Raw genomic sequence first — 19545 nt, forward strand, 5'->3', positions numbered from 1 at the left:
AGGTGACCGAATACCGGAACCAAGTGGAGGAGAGCCCTGTCACTGTGGGCAGTCCGGACAGGCCTGAGGCACCACAAACAGCAGACACTCAGGTCAGCGCCCAACAACCGGAGCCCCAACTCAGGCGCTCTACAAGGGAACATAAACCACCAGAGAGACTTAACCTGTGATCCCAATAAGACTTGGGGGGGAGGGGGGGGGAGGTGATGTCATGTATTGAACTATCATTGTAAACCATGTATAAGCTGACCTAAATTGTACACCTTGAGAACATTGACCACAAGGGGGCAAACTTGTGGGAGACACTCCTAACCTGGACTTTCAGATATAAAAGGGGAGGCTCCACCCACCTTCATCACTTGAGGTCTTGGTAATAAAGGTAACTGGTCACAGTGTGACCTTCTCTCAAGTTTGGGCCTCGTGTGCATTTATACTGTATGGTAAGGACATATCACATCCGGGAGGGCGCTGAGCTCCTCGAGTATTGTCGCCGAGAGCATGCAGAAATCAAGCGCAGGCAGCGGAAGGAGCGTGCGACAAACCAGGCTCCCTGCCCACCCTTTCCCTCAACAACTATCTGTCCCACCTGTGACAGGGACTGTGGTTCTCGTATTGGATTTTTCAGCCACCTAAGAACTCATGCTAAGAGTTGAAGCAAGTCTTCCTCGATCCCGAAGGACTGCCTATGATGATGATGATTTAATCTCCAGTGAATATAGGCCCAGTCGATCCAGTCTCTCCTCATATGTCAGTCCTGCCATCCCGGGAATCAGTCTGGTGAACCTTCGCTGCACTCCCTCAATAGCAAGAACGTCCTTCCTCAGATAAGGAGACTAAAACTGCACACAATACTCAAGGTGTGGCCTCACCAAGGCCCTGTACAATTGCATTCCCTCGCTCTCTCTCTCTCTCTCTGCACTGAAGCTGCCTGATCTGCTGAGTGATTCCCAGCATTTTTTGTGGCGGGCGGGGGTTCTCTTTAAGTTTCGGATTGAGTTGGGAGCTGGAGTGCTTGCTCTGCCTTGCAAAGCCTGCCCAGGCTGCAGTGGGGCGCAGTTGAGCTTTGAAGGCGGATTGGTGGCGGAGTGACGCGAGGCTGCGCCGCGCAGGGAAATTGGCAACCTGAAATTAACCAGGGCTGGCTCGGAAAGGGGAGGAGGGGGATGGCCGGGAAGGGGGGGGAAATGTTTACAGCTTGAGAAAGCTCAGCAACTTCATTCATAAGAGGAGTTTCCACAATCAATATTTTTCTTTAAAACAGCCCACAAGAGAGCGGACGAAGGGAGGGGGTGGGAATAGAGCACGAAAGAGTTACTCGGTCTATGTGTGTCTCTCTTCCCATCCGGAATTAAGAAGTTGGAAGTATCATGGAGTGGGGATCGGAGCTGTGGGTGAGTGCTGCTTTTTTTAAAAAAAGAAATAAGATGCCCCGGGAATGTTGATGGGAAGGGAGATGGCGAGTTTCCTGTCTTGGGGGCGGTTGAGAAAGTGAGCGTCGCAAGTTTTCTCCTCTTTCAAGAAAGTTTTTTAAAAGTTAGTTTGATCCCAATTAGTTTCTTAAAAGTTTGAATTTGTAACAAAACGTATCCCCCCCCCCCCCTTCCTTCTCGTGTGTTGTAATAACAGAGAGACACAATTTCAACCCCTCCTTGCCAGATAGCAAAAGAATTTGCTGGGAATTGTTTAGAGTTTTTGATTTAAGAATCGACTCCAGTTCCGGAGTGATCGAGTTTCCAGACTTGTCCGGGTGACACTTTACTGGATCCCCTCAAGCCCTTGATCTCCGCCGCTCTCACATTCCCCATCCCAATCCCCCCCCCCCCCCAAAAAAAAAAAATGCTGAGTATTTTTATCCTATATACTTATGCACAAATATATATTTTTGTAAAACATTCCTATTAATATTGGAGCTTTTCCAAGTCACTTTTTTGTTGGGCGAAAAAACTTTTTTTTAAGTAAAGTTAATTGTCTGGAAACTCTGTCACATTGGCGCTTTCCGTGAATGGTAAGCTTTTGAGTGTCTCCTTAAAACATTTGGGGCAATTCTGTTGATTAATTTCGACTTCTCTGTCGCTGAGTTTTGTTTTGTTCAGAGGGCTTGGCTTCTCTTGTGAGAGTTGTTTCGTCTCGGTGGATTTGGGGACAGCCAATAACCTGTTTGGTGTGGCTTTTTTGTGTGCATTAATCCTCGGTGGTATGAAATGGAGCGACACAGACCTGTAATTCGAGAAAGCAAGCTGCACTCCAGGCGCCCCCGCGCACCTTAATCCTGTAAACAAACCGCGATTTACTGGTCTCTCCTTGTGTTGGGGTCATGGTGCGAAAACTCGAGACCTCTTTTATTGAGTCGGGTGTGCACGATCAACTAGATACATGTGGTATTGTTTTCCTCGAATCATTGAGGGACGCTGCACAGAAAGAGGCCACTCGGCCCTTCGTGACTGTGCTAGCTCTTTGACAGAGCTATCCACTCTTTCCCTCCCCCATCCCCAAAGCCCTTGCTTGAGAAATCACAGGATCAAACCCCTCTCTCCCAATATTCAGGGCTTCCCTTTGTAGCATCTAAACTAGCTGCAGTATTATGTGTACCAGGCTTTAAGGGGGTTATTAATATAGGATTTTGCAGAGGCATTGTTGGTGGTATTTCTCCGATGCCTCCGCAAGATCCTGCAAATCCCCTGGGAGGAGAGACGCACCAACGTTAGCGTCCTCGACCAGGCCCAACATCCCCAGCATTGAAGCACTGACCACACTTGATCAGCTCCGCTGGGCAGGCCACATAGTTCGCATGCCAGACATGAGACTCCCAAAGCAAGCGCTCTACTCTGAACTCCTTCACGGTAAACGAGCCAAAGGTGGGCAGAGGAAACGTTTCAAGGACACCCTCAAAGCCTCCCTGATAAAGTGCAACATCCCCACTGATACCTGGGAGAGTCCCTGGCCCAAAACCAATCCGCCCTAAGTGGAGGAAGTGAATCCGGGAGGGCGCTGAGCACCTCGAGCACCAAGAGCATGCAGAAACCAAGCGGAAGGAGCGTGCGGCAAACCAGTCCCACCCTCCCTTACCCTCAACGACTATCTGTCCCACCTGTGACAGGGACTGTGGCTCTCATATTGGACTGTTCAGCCACCTAAGGACTCATTTTAAGAGTGGAGGCAAGTCTTCCTCGATTCCGAGGGACTGCCTATGATGATGATGATTAATGTGTCTGGGTTCTCTTGTCCCTTTGACTGAAGACACAGCCAAAATGAGCAGTTTTTGAATAAGTATTTGAAGATATTATATCGTATTTACAGCACAGAAACAGGCTATTCGGCCCAGTGGCTCCCTCCTACCCCTCTTCACCTCACCCCATCAGCACATCCTTCTGTTCCTTTCTCCCTCATATGTTTAGCCTGCTTCTTCTTAAGTCCATCGATACTATTCGCCTCAACCACTCCCTGTGGCAGCGAGTTCCACATTCTCACCACTCTGGGTAAAGAAGTTCCTTCTGAATTCCCCATTGGATTTATTAGTGACTACCTTCTATTGATGGCCCCTAGTTCTGGTCTCCCCCACACAAGTGGAAACATCTTCTGTCCATCAATCCTATCAAACTCTTCCATAATCTTAAAAGACCTCTATCAGGTCACCCCTCTACCTTTTATCTTTTCCAGAGAAATGAGCCTCGGCCTGTTCAATCTTTCCTGATGGGTAGAACCTCTCGGTTCTGGTATCATTCTAGTTAATCTTTTTTGCAGTTTCACCAGTACCTCTATGTTCGTTTTACAATACGGAGAGCAGAACTGTTCCCAGAACTCTGAGTGGTCTAACCGATGTTCGATGCAAGTTCAGCTTAACGTCTCTGCTTTTGAATTCTATCTAGAAATGAACCCCAGTGCTTTCTTTGCTTTTTTTTTCTAATGGCCTTAATAACCTACTTTTAGTGATCTGTTTATCTGTACATCCAAATCCCTCTGCTCCTCTACCCTATTTAGACACTTGCTTTCCAAGGACTGTGTGACCTCCTTATTACCAAAATGTTCCAGCTCACACTTGTGTATTTGGCCAACTACATGTCCATTCTGCAAGTTTAATACTGTCTTTCTGTATTTTGTCGCAGTCCTCCTCTGTGTTAACGACACCCCACAATTTGGTGTCGTCACGCAAATTTTGAAATTGTACTTCCGATTCCCGGATCCAAATCGTTCAGGTAAATGGTGAACAACATTGTACACCAGTCATTGAAAGCAAACACGCAGGTGCAGCAAACCGTTAGGAAGGCTAATGGTATGTTGGCCTTCATTGCAAGAGGGTTTGAGTACAGGAGCAAGGATGTCTTAATACAGTTATACAGGGCCTTGGTGAGACCGCACCTGGAGTACTGTGTGCAGTTTTGGTCTCCTTACCTAAGAAAGGATATACTTGCCATAGAGAGAGTGCAGCGAAGGTTCACTAGACTGACCCCTGGGATGGCAGGACTGTCGTATGAGGAGAGATTGGGTTGACTAGACCTGTATTCACTAGAGTTTAGAAGAATGAGGGGATCTCATCGAAACTTCTAAAATTCTGACTGGGTTGGATGGAGTTGATGCGGGGGGGATGTTTCCCCGGGGCTGGGAAGTCAAGAACAAGGGGTCACAGTCTCAGGATACGGGGCAGGAAATTTAGGACTGAGATGAGGAGAAATGTTTTCACTCAGAGGGTGGTGAACCTGTGGAATTCTCTACCACAGAAGACTGAGGTGGCCAAGTCACTGAATATATTTAAGAGGGAGATAGATAGATTTCTAGAAGCAAAAAAGACATCAAGGGGTATGGGGAGAAAGCGGGAATATGGTGTTGAGATAGATGATCAGCCATGATCATATTGAATGGCGATGCAGACTCGAAGGGCTGAATGGCCTGCTCCTGCACCTATTTTCTGTGTCCCAGCACCGATCCCTGTGGAACTCCACTTCGCACCTTTTGCCAGCCTGAGTAACTACCCTTAACCCCTACTCTCTGTTTTCTTTTTTGTGGCCAGCTTACTGCCCCCTGACTTTTTAAAAATTCAACGACGGGATGTGGGCGTCGTTGGCAAGGCCAGCATTTATTGCCCAGCCCTAGTTGCCCTCAATGGAGTGTCTCACTGGGCCATTTCAGAGGGCAGTTAAGAACCAATCACATTGCTGTGGGACTGGAGTCACATATCGGCCAAATCGGGTAAGGACGGCAGATTTACTTCCCTAAAGGGATATCAGTGAACCAGATAGGTTTTTAATCACAATCTGATAGTTTCATGGTCACCATTACTGATACTGGCTTTTTATTCCAGATTTATTTAATTAACTGAATTTAAATTCCCCAGCTGTCCTGGTGGGATTTAAACTCGCGTCTCTGGATCATAGAAACGTAGAAAATAGGTGCAGGAGGAGGCCATTCAGCCCTTCGAGCCTGCACCACCATTCAATAAGATCATGGTTGATCATTCCCTCAGTACCCCTTTTCTGCTTTCTCTCCATACCCCTTGATCCCTTTAGCCGTAAGGGCCATATCTAACTTCCTCTTGAATATATCCAATGAACTGGCATCAATAACTCTCTGCGGCAGGGAATTCCACAGGTTAACAACTCTGAGTGAAGAAATTTCTCCTTATCTCAGTTCTAAATGGCCTACCCCTTATCCTAAGACTGTGTCCCCTGGTTCTGGACTTCCCCAACATCGGGAACAATCTACCCACATCTAACCTGTCCCGTCCCGTCAGAATCTTGTATTTTTCTATGAGATCTCCTCTCATCCTTCTAAACTCCAATGTATAAAGGCCCAGTTGATCCAGTCTCTCCTCATATGCCAGTCCGGCCATCCCGTGAATCAGTCTGGTGAACCTTTGCTGCACTCCCTCAATAGCAAGAACGTCCATCCTCCGATTAGGAGACCAAAATTGAACACAATATTCCAGGTGAGGCCTCACCAAGGCCCTGTACAACTGCAGTAAGACCTCCCTGCTCCTATACTCAAATCCCCTAGCTATGAAGGCCAACATACCATTTGCCGCCTTTACCACCTGTATGCAAACTTTCAATGACTGATGAACCATGACACCCAAGTCTAGTTGCACCTCCCCTTTTCCTAATCTGCCATCATTCAGATAATAATCTGTCTTCGCGTTTTTGCCCCCAAAGTGGATAACCTCACATTTATCCACATTATACTGTATCTGCCATGTATTTGCCCACTCACCTAATCTGTCCAAGTCACCCTGCAGCCTCTTAGTGTCCCCCTCACAGCTCACACCACCACCCAGTTTAGTGTCATCTGCAAACTTGGAGATATTACACTCAATTCCTTCATCCAAATCATTGATGTATATTGTAAAGAGCTGGGGTCCCAGCACTGAGCCCTGCAGCACTCCACTAGTCACTGCCTGCCATTCTGAAAAGGACCCGTTTAGCCCGACTCTCTGCTTCTCTATCCACGTCAGTATATTACCCCCAATACCATGTGCTTTGATTTTGCACACCAATCTCTTGTGTGGGACCTTGTCAAAAGCCTTTTGAAAGTCCAAATACACCACATGCACTGGTTCTCCCTTGTCCACTCTATTAGTTACATCCTCAAAAAATTCCAGAAGATTTGTCAAGCATGATTTCCCTTTCATAAATCCATGCTGACTTGGACCGATCCTGTCACTGCTTTCCAAATGTGCTGCTATTTCATCCTTAATAATTGATTCCAACATTTTCCCCACCACTGATGTCAGGCGAACCGGTCTATAATTACCTGCTTTCTCTCTCCCTCCCTTTTTAAAAAGTGGTGTTACATTCGGTATCCTCCAGTCCATAGGAACTGATCCAGAGTCGATAGACTGTTGGAAAATGATCACCAATGCGTTCACTATTTCTAGGGCCACTTCCTTAAGTACTCTGGGATGCAGACTATCAGGCCCCAGGGATTTATCGGCCTTCAATCCCATCAATTTCCCTAACACAATTTCCCGCCTTATAAGGATATCCTTCAGTTCCTCCTTCTCACTAGACTCTCGGTCCCCTAGTACTTTCGGAAGGTTATTTGTGTCTTCCTTTGTGAAGACAGAATCATTGGTCCAGATCGCTGGATTCATCATCATAGGCAGTCCCTCGGAACCGAGGAAGACTTGCTTCCAGTCTTAAAATAAGTTCTTAAGTGGCTGAACAGTCCAGTTATAATCCAGTCATATAACCACTATGCTACTGTTCTCACATAAGGGCACCCTCAAAGCCTCCCTGATAAAATGCAACATCCCAACCAACACTGGGAGTCCCTGGCCAAAGACCACCCTAAGTGGAGGAAGAGCATCCGGGAGGGTGCTGAGCACCTCGAGTCTCGTCGCCGAGAGCATGCAGAAACCAAGCGCAGGCAATGGAAGGAGCATGCGGCAAACCAGTCCCACCCTCCCGTTCCTCCAATGACTATCTGCCCCACCTGTGACAGAGACTGTAATTCCCGTATTGGACTGTTCAGTCACCTAAGAACTCATTTTAAGAGTGGAGGCAAGTCTTCCTCGATTCCGAGGGACTGCCTATGTTGATGAAGGGGAGGAAGGGTTGGAAGGTATAAGGGATTACGGAGGGGCGATGGTGGCTAAAAAAGAAAGACTTGCATTTATATAGTGCCTTTCGCGACCACCGGACATCTCCAAGCACTTTACAGCCATTGAAGTACTTTTGGAGTGTCGTCAAAGGCCAAAGCCTTGTCACTCGAGGGGTGGTGAGTGAAGGTGTGAGCTGGTGCGTGGGATTGGGAAACAATGTAGAGGTGACATGGAGTGAGGCATTGAAGGAATTTGAAGATAAATTTGAAAACTTTTTTCACACAAAGGGTAGTGGAAGTGACCTGGAATGTACTGCAAAGAAACCGGCCCATTTGGACCAACTGGTCCACACAAGCTTCCTCTCACCTGAATGACCCTTTCCACCCCGTCCCCGTGTTGCTCTATCCCCTTCTCCCCCAGGTAAACATCCAGTCAGTTCACTTCTGTCTGCCTTGGTGAAAGATTGTACACTGCGACACTAATCCTCTCCATTCAAGGCAATAACCATATTTCAGTCACCTGAGGATCTCTCAATTTCTCTTCACTAAAATGCCTGCGTTGGAGCAGGTTGTGTCTTTCACCCTCCCACCGATCTCCTTTCCTGACGGTGCCAACTCCAGGGGTACCATCCCACAGCTACAGCTTGGCCTCCAGTGCTTCATCCAGGGGAGTTCTCCCCGCTGTCCTGGGCCAACATTTATCCCTCTACCAACATCACTAAAACAGATTATCTGGGATTGTCACATTGCTTTTGGTGGGAGCTTGCTGTGCACAAATTGGCTGCTGCGTTTTCTACATTACAACAGGGCTACACTTCAAAAAGTACTTCATTGGCTGTAAAGCGCTTTAGGACACCCTGAGGTCACGAGAAGTGCTATATAAATGCAAGTTCTTTCTCTGTTAGACTCTGACTGCTCACAGGCTAATCAACCATGCAGGCCATCAGCTGTCATCATCATTAGCAGTTCCTTGGACTCGCGGATGACTTACTTCCACACTAAAAAGTGACTGATGAACTCATTTTAAACGGTGGAAGGTGCCTGTGCGTGAATTCTTTAACGTGGGGTAGCCGTTGCACAGCAGCCACCAGATGTAAAACTGATTCTGTCCTCATCCAGCAACCACACCCCTGCATTTGCAGGAGTCACTAAGCAACAATCAGGAGCAAGATCCCTGACCCCCAGAGCACTGCGTTCCATTGGAGCAGGCCCACTGATACGCTGTCCGAGAATACTTGGCACACACTGGGTGATCGAGGCTGGAACATTTCTGGGCTGTACAGCTCAGCCATTGAGGGACACATCGTTCGCATGCCCAACACGAGACTCCCAAAGCAAGCGCTCTACTCGGAACTCCTTCACGGCAAACGAGCCAAAGGTGGGCAGAGGAAACGTTACAAGGGACACCCTCAAAGCCTTCCTGATAAAGTGTAACATTCCCACCGACACCTGGGAGTCCCTGGCCAAAGACCAGTTCGCCTTAAGTGGAGGAAGTGCATCCGGGAGGGCGCTGAGCACCTCGAGTCTCATCACCGAGAGCATGCAGAAACCAAGCGCAGGCAGCGGAAGGAGCGTGCGGCAAACCAGTCCCACCCTCCCTTTCCCTCAACCACTATCTGTCCCACCTGTGACCGGGACTGTGGTTCTTGTATTGGACTGTTCAGCCACCTAAGGACTCTTTTTTTTTTTATATAGAGTGGAAGCAAGTCTTCCTTGATTCTAAGGGACTGCCTATGGTATGATATGAATTTCATAATCAGTAAAGCGAGAGTCCCGGTATCCGCTGCGATGATAATTTGACGCATGCAGCGCTCCAGGTCACCTCAAAGTTAACCTGCAGTAAATGGCGGGGTCGACTTCAACTGTCTGCATTCTACACACCGATCTGATGATTGAGATCGACAGATGTTGGGTAAGGGTACCAAAGGATACGGAGGCAAATGGAGTTGAAGGGGGAGGTCAGCCGCGGTCTGATTGAATGGCGGAACAGGCTCGAGGGGCTGAATGGCCTCCTCCTGTTCCCAGAATGGCGGACAGCTGCTGTTTCTGCTGGCTGTGGTTCTGAGAGCGATTCGATCCTGTTGCTAAATTAGCATGAATAATTAAAAAAAAGTAATTTAAGGACTCGCAACAACAAAAACAACTTATATTTATATAGCGCCTTTAATGTAGTGAAACTTTCCATGGCGCTTCACAAGGGAGGATTGGTGGGGGGGAGGGGCTGGAGAAGGTTACAGAGATAGGGAGGAGTGTAGGGGCTGGAGGAGGTCATAGAGATAGGGAGGGGTTACAGAGATAGGGAGGGGCGTAGGGGGTGGAGGAGGTTACAGAGATAAGGGAGGGGTGTAGGGGCTGGAGGAGGTCATAGAGATAGGGAGGGGTTACAGAGATAGGGAGGGGCGTAGGGGGTGGAGGAGGTTACAGAGATAAGGGAGGGGTGTAGGGGCTGGAGGAGGTCATAGAGATAGGGAGGGGTGTAGAGGCTGGAGGGGTTAGAGATAGGGAGGGGTGTAGGGGGTTACAGAGGTAGGGAGGGGCGAGGGCCATGGAGGGATTTGAAAATAAGGCTGAGAATTTTGAAACTGGGGCATGGCTTAACTGGGAGCCAATGTCGGTCAGAAATTAAAGCACTTTGGGAACATATTTTTTGCTGATGTGTGGGACACTTCTCATAAACAAGCAATAATTTTATGCACTGTTATTCCACTCAATTTCGTGCCAAATATTTGCTCAATGTAAACAGTTTTGCCATGTCTGAGTTCACTCGCATGGGGTCCAGAGTTTTAATGAAATTGTTGTGAACTGTGTAGGAAGGAAAGAACTTGTATTTATGTAGTGCTTTTCGTGCATTCAAGATGGCTTAATTATTGTTGAAGTGAAGTCGCTGCTGTCAGCAAACACACAGCCAATTTATGCACAGCAAGTTCCTACAACAGCAGTGAGCTAAATGACCAGATGATCTGTTTTGGTGGTGGTGTTGGATCGAATGGTGGTCAGGATGCTGGGAGACCTCCTCTGCTTCTCTCTCATCCTTTTTGCATCCACCTGAGCCAGCCTTGCACGACTGAATACATCGCTAAGGCCCATTTCACATCGCTAAGGCTATCGCCCAAATTAAAAAGGCGAAATTAGCGGTTTTTAAAATGGGCGATATTCTGGCGATCCTGAAAAATTAAAAAAACACCAAGGCTGGAAATATCGGCCATTTTTGGAAAATAGTGACCATAGTGGAAAGTCTAGCCCCATGGAGTGTGCAAAACCCACAGAGGGTACTTGCTCTTTTTTTACTGCTCCAGTTTATCTCCCCAACCCCCTCCTGACACAGACCAGGGGATGGTTCCAAAGGTGGTGGGTGCCATCCAATACCACATTCAACTCACCATTGTTCACATCGGCCCAGATGGTGATTCTCAACAGGCCATTTGTTGGGAGATATCTCGGCCGAGTCCAATGTTCACCTCAGCCATCAGCAACAACGTGCATTTATGTAGCACCTTTAACGTAGTAAGACGTCCGAAGGGGCTTCACAGGGATGTTATTAAACAAAATTTGACACGTAAGGAGAAATTAGGACAGATTACCAAAACATTGGGTATGGGGGAGATTTAAGGGGAAATGTCTTCACCCAGAGGGTGGTGGGGGTCTGGAACTCACTGCCTGAAAGGGTGGTAGAGGCAGAAACACTCACCCCATTTAAAAAGTACTTGGATGCGTGCTTGAAATGCCGTAACCTACAGGGCTACGGACCCAGAGCTGGAAGCTGGAAAGTGGGATTATGATTCTATGATGGTTCAAAGAGGTAGGTTTTAAGGAGCGTCTTCAACCTCTCTGCCTCTCTCTCCTCCTTTTAAGGAGGGAATTCCAGAGCTTAGGGCTATGGTGGAGCAATTACAATCAAGGATGCTCAAGAGGCCAGAATTAGAGGCGCGCAGAGATCTCGGACTGGTGGTGGTGGGGGGGGGTGCCTGGAAGAGGTTACAGAAATAGAGAGGGGGTGAGGCCGTGGAGGGATTTGAAAACCACATCTACACCGGAGCGGGAGTCGCTGGTTAGTGATCAGAAATAGTGTTTTGTTTAGAATAACTCCACAAGACTGAGTACTGTAAGCTCAAACTGATGCGACCTTAGTCTCTTTAATCAAACTCCAGAGTGTCGAAGCAGCATGGCAGACAACCTTTTATACTCCCTTGCACGGGGTGTGCAGGTGACCCATGGGCCTCCAACAGGTGCGCCCCCTGGTGGCAAGTCTTACGCTATTATAAAATTTATATACATAACACATAGGAATCATGATTTTCTTCCTTCCCTGGCCCGAGAATGCTATGGCCAATTGTAGAAGCCTTGCTGTCATTGTGCACGAGGCCAGCTAGTTCAGCACACACAAGGGATTGCGTAGGAACAGGAGGAGGCCAGTTAGATCCTGGCTGACTTGGAGCCTAGTTGGTATAGCTCGCGCCCCATGCTGGGCAGCGTACTTACCGGATGAGCCCTCCTTCCTTCCATTCATTCATGTTTCAACAAGCGTCCATGATTATTGCAGCAAGCTTTAGATTATTCTGATACTTTCTTTTAAAAGGACAGAAAACATGGGTGCAGTGATTGCACGGGCTGCTGTATCATCATCATCATAGGCGGTCCCTCGAATCAGGATGACTTGCTTCCACGAATTCACAAATGTTTCAATGAAGGACCCGATGTTCCAGTCCTGAACTCCAATTGAAGGGTGGAAGATGCCATCTGCGTGAATTTTTTTAAACGTGGGGTGACCGTTGCACACCAGCCACCGCACGGGCTTGACAGAGCTAGGTCTTGGTCCAGTGGCAAGGATTATCCAGGACGACTGGAGACCAGCTCTGCTGCACTGACCTACTGCACACATATATCGCACAGTGTGGGCTGGGCCCGTGCTGCCCCTGGGCCCTCGCCTCTTCTGGGCCCCGTACCCTCATTCGCCGCACCTCTGCCCACGGTGTTCCAGGGCCCAGCGCTCCAGCTCTACTTATAGCCCCGACCTGTGTGAGAACACCACCGTTTGACCCAAACACAAATGCACAGCATGTTGATGGTTCTGTCCAGGACAAATGGAAGGTTTGAGGGATGTGTGGAAGGCGAGCTTCGTTGTGTTTTATGGGCACGGGTTCTGGCCAAGAACCTCTTCCGTGTTCTCTACTCTCTCGCTGCTCAATTTTAGAATTGCAGAAATTAAAATCTCATTGAGGAATAGGGCAGAATTTGCTTGGCTTTTACAATGACCAAGTATTTACAGCACAAAAACAGGCCATTAGGCCCAACAGTTCCGTGCCGGTGTTTATGCTCCACCAGCCTCCTCCCACCCCTCTTCTTCTCACCCCATCAACATATCCTTCTATTCCTTTCTCCCTCGTGTTTATCCGACTGGTCAGCCACCTAAGGACTCATTTTAAGAGTGCAAGCAAGTCTTCCTTGATTCCGAGGGACTGCCTATGATGATGGTGAAGTACATCGATACTATTCACCTCAACCCCTCCCTGTGGCAGCGAGTTCCACATTCTCACCCCTCTCTGGGTAAAGAAGTTTCTCCTGAATTCCCCATTGGATTTATTAGCGACTACCTTCTATTGATGGCCCCTAGTTCTGGTCTCCCCCACATAAGTGGAAACATCTTCTGTCCATCTATCCTATCAAACTCTTCCATAATCTTAAAGACCTCTAACAGGTCACCCCTCTACCTTTTTATCTTTTCCAGAGAAATGAGCCTCGGCCTGTTCAACCTTTCCTGATGGGTAGAACCTCTCGGTTCTGGTATCATCCTTGTAAATCTCAGCCTATCAGCAGTTCCTTCTATTCAACAACAACAACAATTAAAAAAAAATTATATAGCACCTGTAATGTAGTGAAATGTCCCAAGGCGCTTCACAGGAGCGTTATAAGATGAAAAAATTTGACACCGATCCGCATAAGGAGAAATTAGGGCAGGTGACCAAAAACTCGGTCAAAAAGGTCAGTTTTAAGGAGCGTCTTGAAGGAGGAAAGAGAGGCGGAGAGGTTTAGGGAGGGAGTTCCAGAGCTTGGGGCAAGCACGGCCACCGATGGTGGAGCGATTATAATCGGGGATGCTCAAGGGGGCAGAATTAGAGGAGCACAGATATCTCGGGGGGCGGGGTGGGGGAGATTACAGCGATAGGGAGGGGCGAGGGCCATAGAGGGATTTGAAAATAAGAATGAGAATTTTAAAATCGTAGCGTTGCTTAACCTGAAGCCAATGTAGGTCAGCGAGCACAGGGGGTGATGGGTGAGTGTCACTTGGTGTAAGTTATCCCTTTCACCCCCATGTACTTGTCTCGCCTCCCCATAAATGTATCTATGCTATTCATCTCAACCCCTCCCTGTGGCAGCGAGTTCCACATTCTCACCACTCTCTGGGTAAAGAAGTTTCTCCTGAATTCCCCATTGGGTTTATTAGTGAATGTCCTATATTTATGGCGCCCAGTTCTGGTCTCGCCCGCAAGTGGGAACATCTCCTCTACGTCTGCCCTATCAAATGCTTTCGTAAGCTTGAAGAGCTCTATCAGGTCACTCCTCGGTCTTCCCCTTTCTGGAGAAAGTGCGCCAGCCTGTTGCATCTTTCCCGATGGGTATAACCTCTTGGTTTGTAGCTGTGAAGATCCGTTACTGATTGAGAAAGACCAGGAGCAATGTTGAATTGGAAGTCTCGGTGGGGCCCCAGTTTGTCTGACTTTCCTTGAGGACACCGGGCCTGGAGTTGATTCGCAGGAGAGCTTTATCGCTGTGGGGCACTTTTTGAAGAAACGCGTTGTTCCCTGTAGCCTCCCCTGCGTGCTTAAAGCTTCCCAATGTGATCCAGCTGTAAGGTTCCTTATCACTTCTACTCACGTCTGTTCCTCGGATCACGGGGTCTCTGGATGCTGCCGTTCCCCTCGCCCGCAGGAACTTCCTGTCCCTGCATTCTCTGCCAATTCCATTGTACCGAGATTAGCAACGAACATTAGAGTCTGCTAACTGAGGCTGGCTTTGGCCCCTACAGATCCCCTGTCGAGTTCTGTGGACCACATTAAATGGTGACATTGAAAGTGCACTAAGGTTGTAATTCCTACCTTCTCTTCCCCCCCACGCCCCCGCCTCCCCAAATCCCTGTACCCCAGCAGGAAAGAGATTTGTTCTCAATTGAAAATCCAACAAAGAGCCAAGAGGTGGGGGGTGGGGGAGGTGTGGGTTCGAGTTCTAATGCTTTCTGTTTAAGATTAATTGTCATCATCATAGGCAGTCCCTCGAAATGAGGATGACTTGCTTCCACGCCAAAAAAAGGATGAGTTCACAGGTGTTTCAATGAAGGACCTAATGTTTCAGGCCCTGAACTACATCCTGAAGGGTGGAAGATGCCTCGCTCTGTCAAGCCCGTTGCACACCAGCCACCACACGGGTTTGACAGAGCTAGGTCATGGTCCAGTGGCAAGGATTAACCAAGACGACTGGAGACCAGCTCTGCTGCACGGACCCACTGCGCACACACATCGCACAGTGTGGGCTGGGCCCGTGCTGACCCTGGGCCCTCGCCTCTTCTGAGCCTGAACTCATGCTACTTCTGGGCCCCGATCACATCCCTCTGCAATCTCTCGCTGCTCCCGCTGTATCTGCCCACGCTCCAATCACTGACCTGGATCTTGATGACGTCACTCTTCGCTGCCATCATCCTCCTGCACCAGCTCGCGGTGTATCTTGCCGTGGTACGCCACCCCGCTGACCATGGCAAGATTAGCTGAGACCCTTCGTGTTGGCTGTAGCTCAGTGGGTGGCACTCTCGCCTCTGTATCGGAAGGTTGTGGGTTGGAGTCCTGTTCCAGGGAAAGTGGGATTAGGCCACGTTCCAGCCACGGGCAGGAGATCAGGTGACCTGGTCGCAGCGACGTGATTGGTTGTCCAGCGGCCAGAGGTGACGGTCCCTGGGATCTCCTCTTGTGAAGGAAGAGTGTGGCTTTTTGCTTCATTTCTGACTCGGACAGCGGGGCTAAGTTCATACCGTAGAGGACCAGCCAGCCAAGCCCTCGTCTAATCCTCCATGACTCACCAATGTCGGGGCTCTGAAGCAATACTCCTTTCCTCTCCTGCTTGGTTCAAAGCACAGAAAAACTACTTGGCTTGATGCCTGTCTTGTCAATTATCTCGTGTTTTGTTATTGCCATACTTTGCTGTTAGCCTGGATTCTAATCGCTCAACCATTGGTGGCCGTGTCTTCAGCCTTCGAGGGTAGAGGATTGTTGGGGTGGGGGGAGAGGCGAGAGGAAGCATTTAAATACAAGTATGGTCATTTTAAATTCACCAGAGACAGTCCCTCGGAATCAAGGAAGATGGCTGAGCAGTCCAAGACGAGAGCCACAGTCCCTGTCACAGGTGGGACAGATAGTCGTTGAGGGAAGGGGTGGGTGGGACAGGTTTGCTGCATGCTCTTTCCGCTGCCTGTGCTTGATTTCTGCATGCTCTCGGCCCTCCCGGATGCACTTCCTCCACTTAGGGCGGTCTTTGTGGCCAGGGACTCCCAGGTATCGGTCGGGATGTTGCACTTTATCAGGAGGGCTTTTAGGGTGTCCTTGAAACATTTCCTCTGCCCACCTTTGGCTCGTTTGCCGTGTAGGAGCTCCGAGTAGAGCACTTTCTTTGGGAGCCTCGTGTTGGGCATGCGGACAATGTGGCCTGCCCAGCGGAGCTGATCGAGTGTGGTCAGTGCTTCAAATCCTCCCAGGGGATTTGTAGGATTGTGCAAGCAAAGTCACTCCACGACAGGGGACCCAAGCTTTATACGGTAAAGGGCAAAACATTCGCGGGCACGTGTCACGTGATCAAATCTCCAGGAACGCGTCCTATCGGAGTTGGCATCCCCAAGGTGGGCTCTGTTAGTGAGATGGAGGTTGATGGTCTTCGTGATGGGGAGGGAATGGGAGATCTCCACAAATACATGCATCCTATACATTGGATGTTAAAGGAATCGAGGGATATGGGAATAGTGCAGGAAAGTGGAGTTGAGGTAGAAGATCAGCCATGATCTCATTGAATGGCGGAGCAGGCTCGAAGGGCCGAAAGGCCTACTCCTGCTCCTAATTCTTATGTTCTTGTGTTCATCATAACCTGTTGATGGCATCAGTAAGCTGTGGCTGGAGCTTGAGTTAAAGTTAAGTTTAAAAAAAAAAAAAAAACCCCAAGGTAAACCTTGGGGATAGTCGGCACGTCAGACCCTTCACCGTGACCGGCGGGGTTGCGTAAATCTGGTCTGTCTATCCCTTGAGTACAAGAAATTGAAGGGTGATCTGATCGAGGTGTTTAAAATGTTAGAAGAATTCGACAGGGTAGGTACAGAGAAACGATTTCCTTTGCTGGGCGAGCTCAGAATGAAGGAGCATAAATCTTATCCGACTTCCATCGGTGGCCGTGCCTTCAGCTACCTGGGCCCCAAGCTCTGGAATTCCCTCCCTAAACCTTTCCACCTCTCTATCCTCCTTTTTAATGTCGCTCCTTAAAACCTACTTCTTTGACCGAGCTTTTGGTCACCAGTCCCAATATCTTCTTTCCGTGGCTCGGTGCTAAATTTTGTTTGATGATCGCTCCTGTGAAGTGGGATGTTTTACTGTGTTAAAGGCGCTTTATAAATGCAATTGATAATTAAAGATAAGGTCGGGACCAGCTTTGTGAGGCAGAGTGTAAAAAGATGTTACACAGAGGCCAGTGTAATGTAGGCACCTGTAGAGCTTTTGCGTTGTGGCTTAGCCAGTCACGTGATGTTCACAAGATTCAATAAAACCCCAGCCAGTTGGGTCCAGGTCATCCACGATGAGGTATATAGTTGTGGTGGCCCCGACCTGCGAGAGACCATTAGCGGCAGGTCGGGGCCATAAAACGAGCGGCGAGCGGTGGTGGTGTACCTTGGCAAGGTACGGCGTGAGCTGGTGCAGGAGGGCGACGGTAGTGAAGAGTGATGTCATCAAGGTGATTGGAGAGCGGGCAGGCTCAGCAGGAGGGGCGAAGGAGCGGCGAGAGATCGCAGAACAATGTGATCAGGGCCCAGGAGAAGCGCGAGTTCGGGGCCCAGGAGAGGCGAGGGCCCTGGGCCAGCACGGGCCCAGCCCACACTGTGCGATATGTGCGCGCACTAGGTCCGTGCAGCAGAGCTGGTCTCCAGTCGTCCTGGTTAACCCTTGCCATTGGACCAAGACCTGGCTCTGTCAAGCCCCGTGTGGTGGCTGGTGTGCAACGGTCACCCCACGTTAAAAAAATCCACGCACAGGCATCTTCCACCCTTCAGGATGTCGTTCGGGATCCGGAATATTAGGTCCTTCATTGAAATACCTGTGAACTCATCCCTTTTTGGTATGGAAGCAAGTCATCCTCGTTTCGAGGGACCGTCTATGATGATGATGATGATGATGTAGTTGTGAGCCTGGTGGATGAACTGGTAATGTGTAGTGTGATAAATCGTTGCTAATAAACCAACTAGTTCTTAATAGCAATGTGTTGCTGTGAATTCCTAAGCAAAGAACCCATGAAGTAAATACATTACAGTCACTCTTGACACAGGGTCAAAAAAACCTCTAATGCTTCTTTTGAAATAATGTTAATCCAATTCCTAGGACAGTGGGATGTCTATTGATCCGGAAGGGTTTGTGTGAGAGTAAATGGGGATAGTGTTAACTATATCTTCCGTCCACTTCCGCTACCTCGGGGCAAGAGATTTGGTTGGCAGTGGGTGTGATTTCCAGGGATTTCTAAGTTCGAACTCCCCCGATGGATGAGGAAAGTTCCCCTCGGGGGCCCTGGGGGAGTTTGGTCGGAGTGAGCTCTGAGCGGGAAGTGCAGGATGTTTGTGTTTTGAACACTTGGCTTTCAGGCTTCGAGCTTTTGTTCGTTCTTGCTGCCGATGCTGAGCAGCCTGGTGAAAAGGCCTTATTCATGGGATCATTGTCTTCTGTACGTATTGACACGTGTGCCCGATGCTTTCTTAGGTTACTCCAACTTGAGGGCCAAGTCTGTGTGGTTTTTATTTTGTAGAGTCCACAGCCCAGACACATGCCTTTCAGCCCAACTGGTCTATGCTGGTTGTTTCGTGCCCCACACAGGCATTCTGGGCAACTTCAGGTTCCCGATTCGAGTCAGCTTCTGTTTGTGTGAGCGGGCAACGTTGGCACCGTCACACAAAGCCCCCTCGCCTGGCTCTTCCGCACCCTATCTCCTCCAGCCCCCACAATCCCCCCCCCCCCCACTCCCCATCTCTGTAACCTCCTCTAGCCCACGCACTCCCTATCTCTGTAACCTCCTCTAGCCCCCACAATCCCACGCACTCCCCATCTCTGTAACCTCCTCCAGCCACACAACCCCCCCCCATCTCCCGCCCCCCCCCCCCCCCCCCCGAGATGTCTGCGCTCCTCTAATTCTGCCCTCTTGACCATCCCTGATTATAATCGCTCAACCATCGGAGACCGTGCCTTCTGTTGCCTGGGCCCCAAGCTCTGGAACTCCCTCCCTAAACCTCTCTGCCTCTCTCTCCTCCTTCACGATGCTCCTTAAAACCTCCCTCTTTGACCAAGCTTTTGGTCACCTGCCCAAATTTCTCCTTATGCAGATCGGTGTCAAATTGTTTGGTCACATAATACCCCGGTGAAGTGCCTTGGCGTTAAAGGCGCTCTATAAATGCTAGTTGTTGTTGTTGTAAGTAACTCTCCGTGAGTGATAACTATCACCCACCTGCATTTCCCTTCTCCCTTGTTCCCTTCTCTCTTGTCCCCTCCTCTGCTGGGGGCCTTGGCTACTGTGGCACTGCACCCCGTCTGGAGACTGGGCCCGCCCCCCCTGCCCCAACCACTTCCGGACCACTCTTGTGTAAGCTAGGGCACTAAGTGCCGGCTGGCTATTCGATTGGGGGGGGGGGGGGGGTGGGGAGGGGAGGGGGTAAATCACACCCGAGCCCAATCATATTCTCGCCCTGAGCTCACCCGCCAACCCTTTCCTCCAGGCGCGTTGACTATCGATGAA

General features: G+C 49.3%; 1 protein-coding gene across 1 annotated transcript in view; it reads left to right on the forward strand.

The window, feature by feature from the left end:
• The first annotated feature begins 384 nt into the window (after window positions 1-384).
• The window catches only part of LOC139237916 (cdc42-interacting protein 4-like), a 146201-nt gene continuing 127040 nt past the window's right edge, over window positions 385-19545 (forward strand). The window contains exons 1-2 of the mRNA XM_070867213.1: window positions 385-440; window positions 1262-1391. Coding sequence (XP_070723314.1) covers window positions 1368-1391 — 24 coding nt within the window. The 5' untranslated portion in view covers window positions 385-440; window positions 1262-1367. The remainder of the gene's footprint in view (window positions 441-1261; window positions 1392-19545) is intronic.

Source organism: Pristiophorus japonicus, chromosome 24 (assembly GCF_044704955.1).
Source record: "Pristiophorus japonicus isolate sPriJap1 chromosome 24, sPriJap1.hap1, whole genome shotgun sequence".
Taxonomy (NCBI): Eukaryota; Metazoa; Chordata; class Chondrichthyes; family Pristiophoridae; genus Pristiophorus; species Pristiophorus japonicus.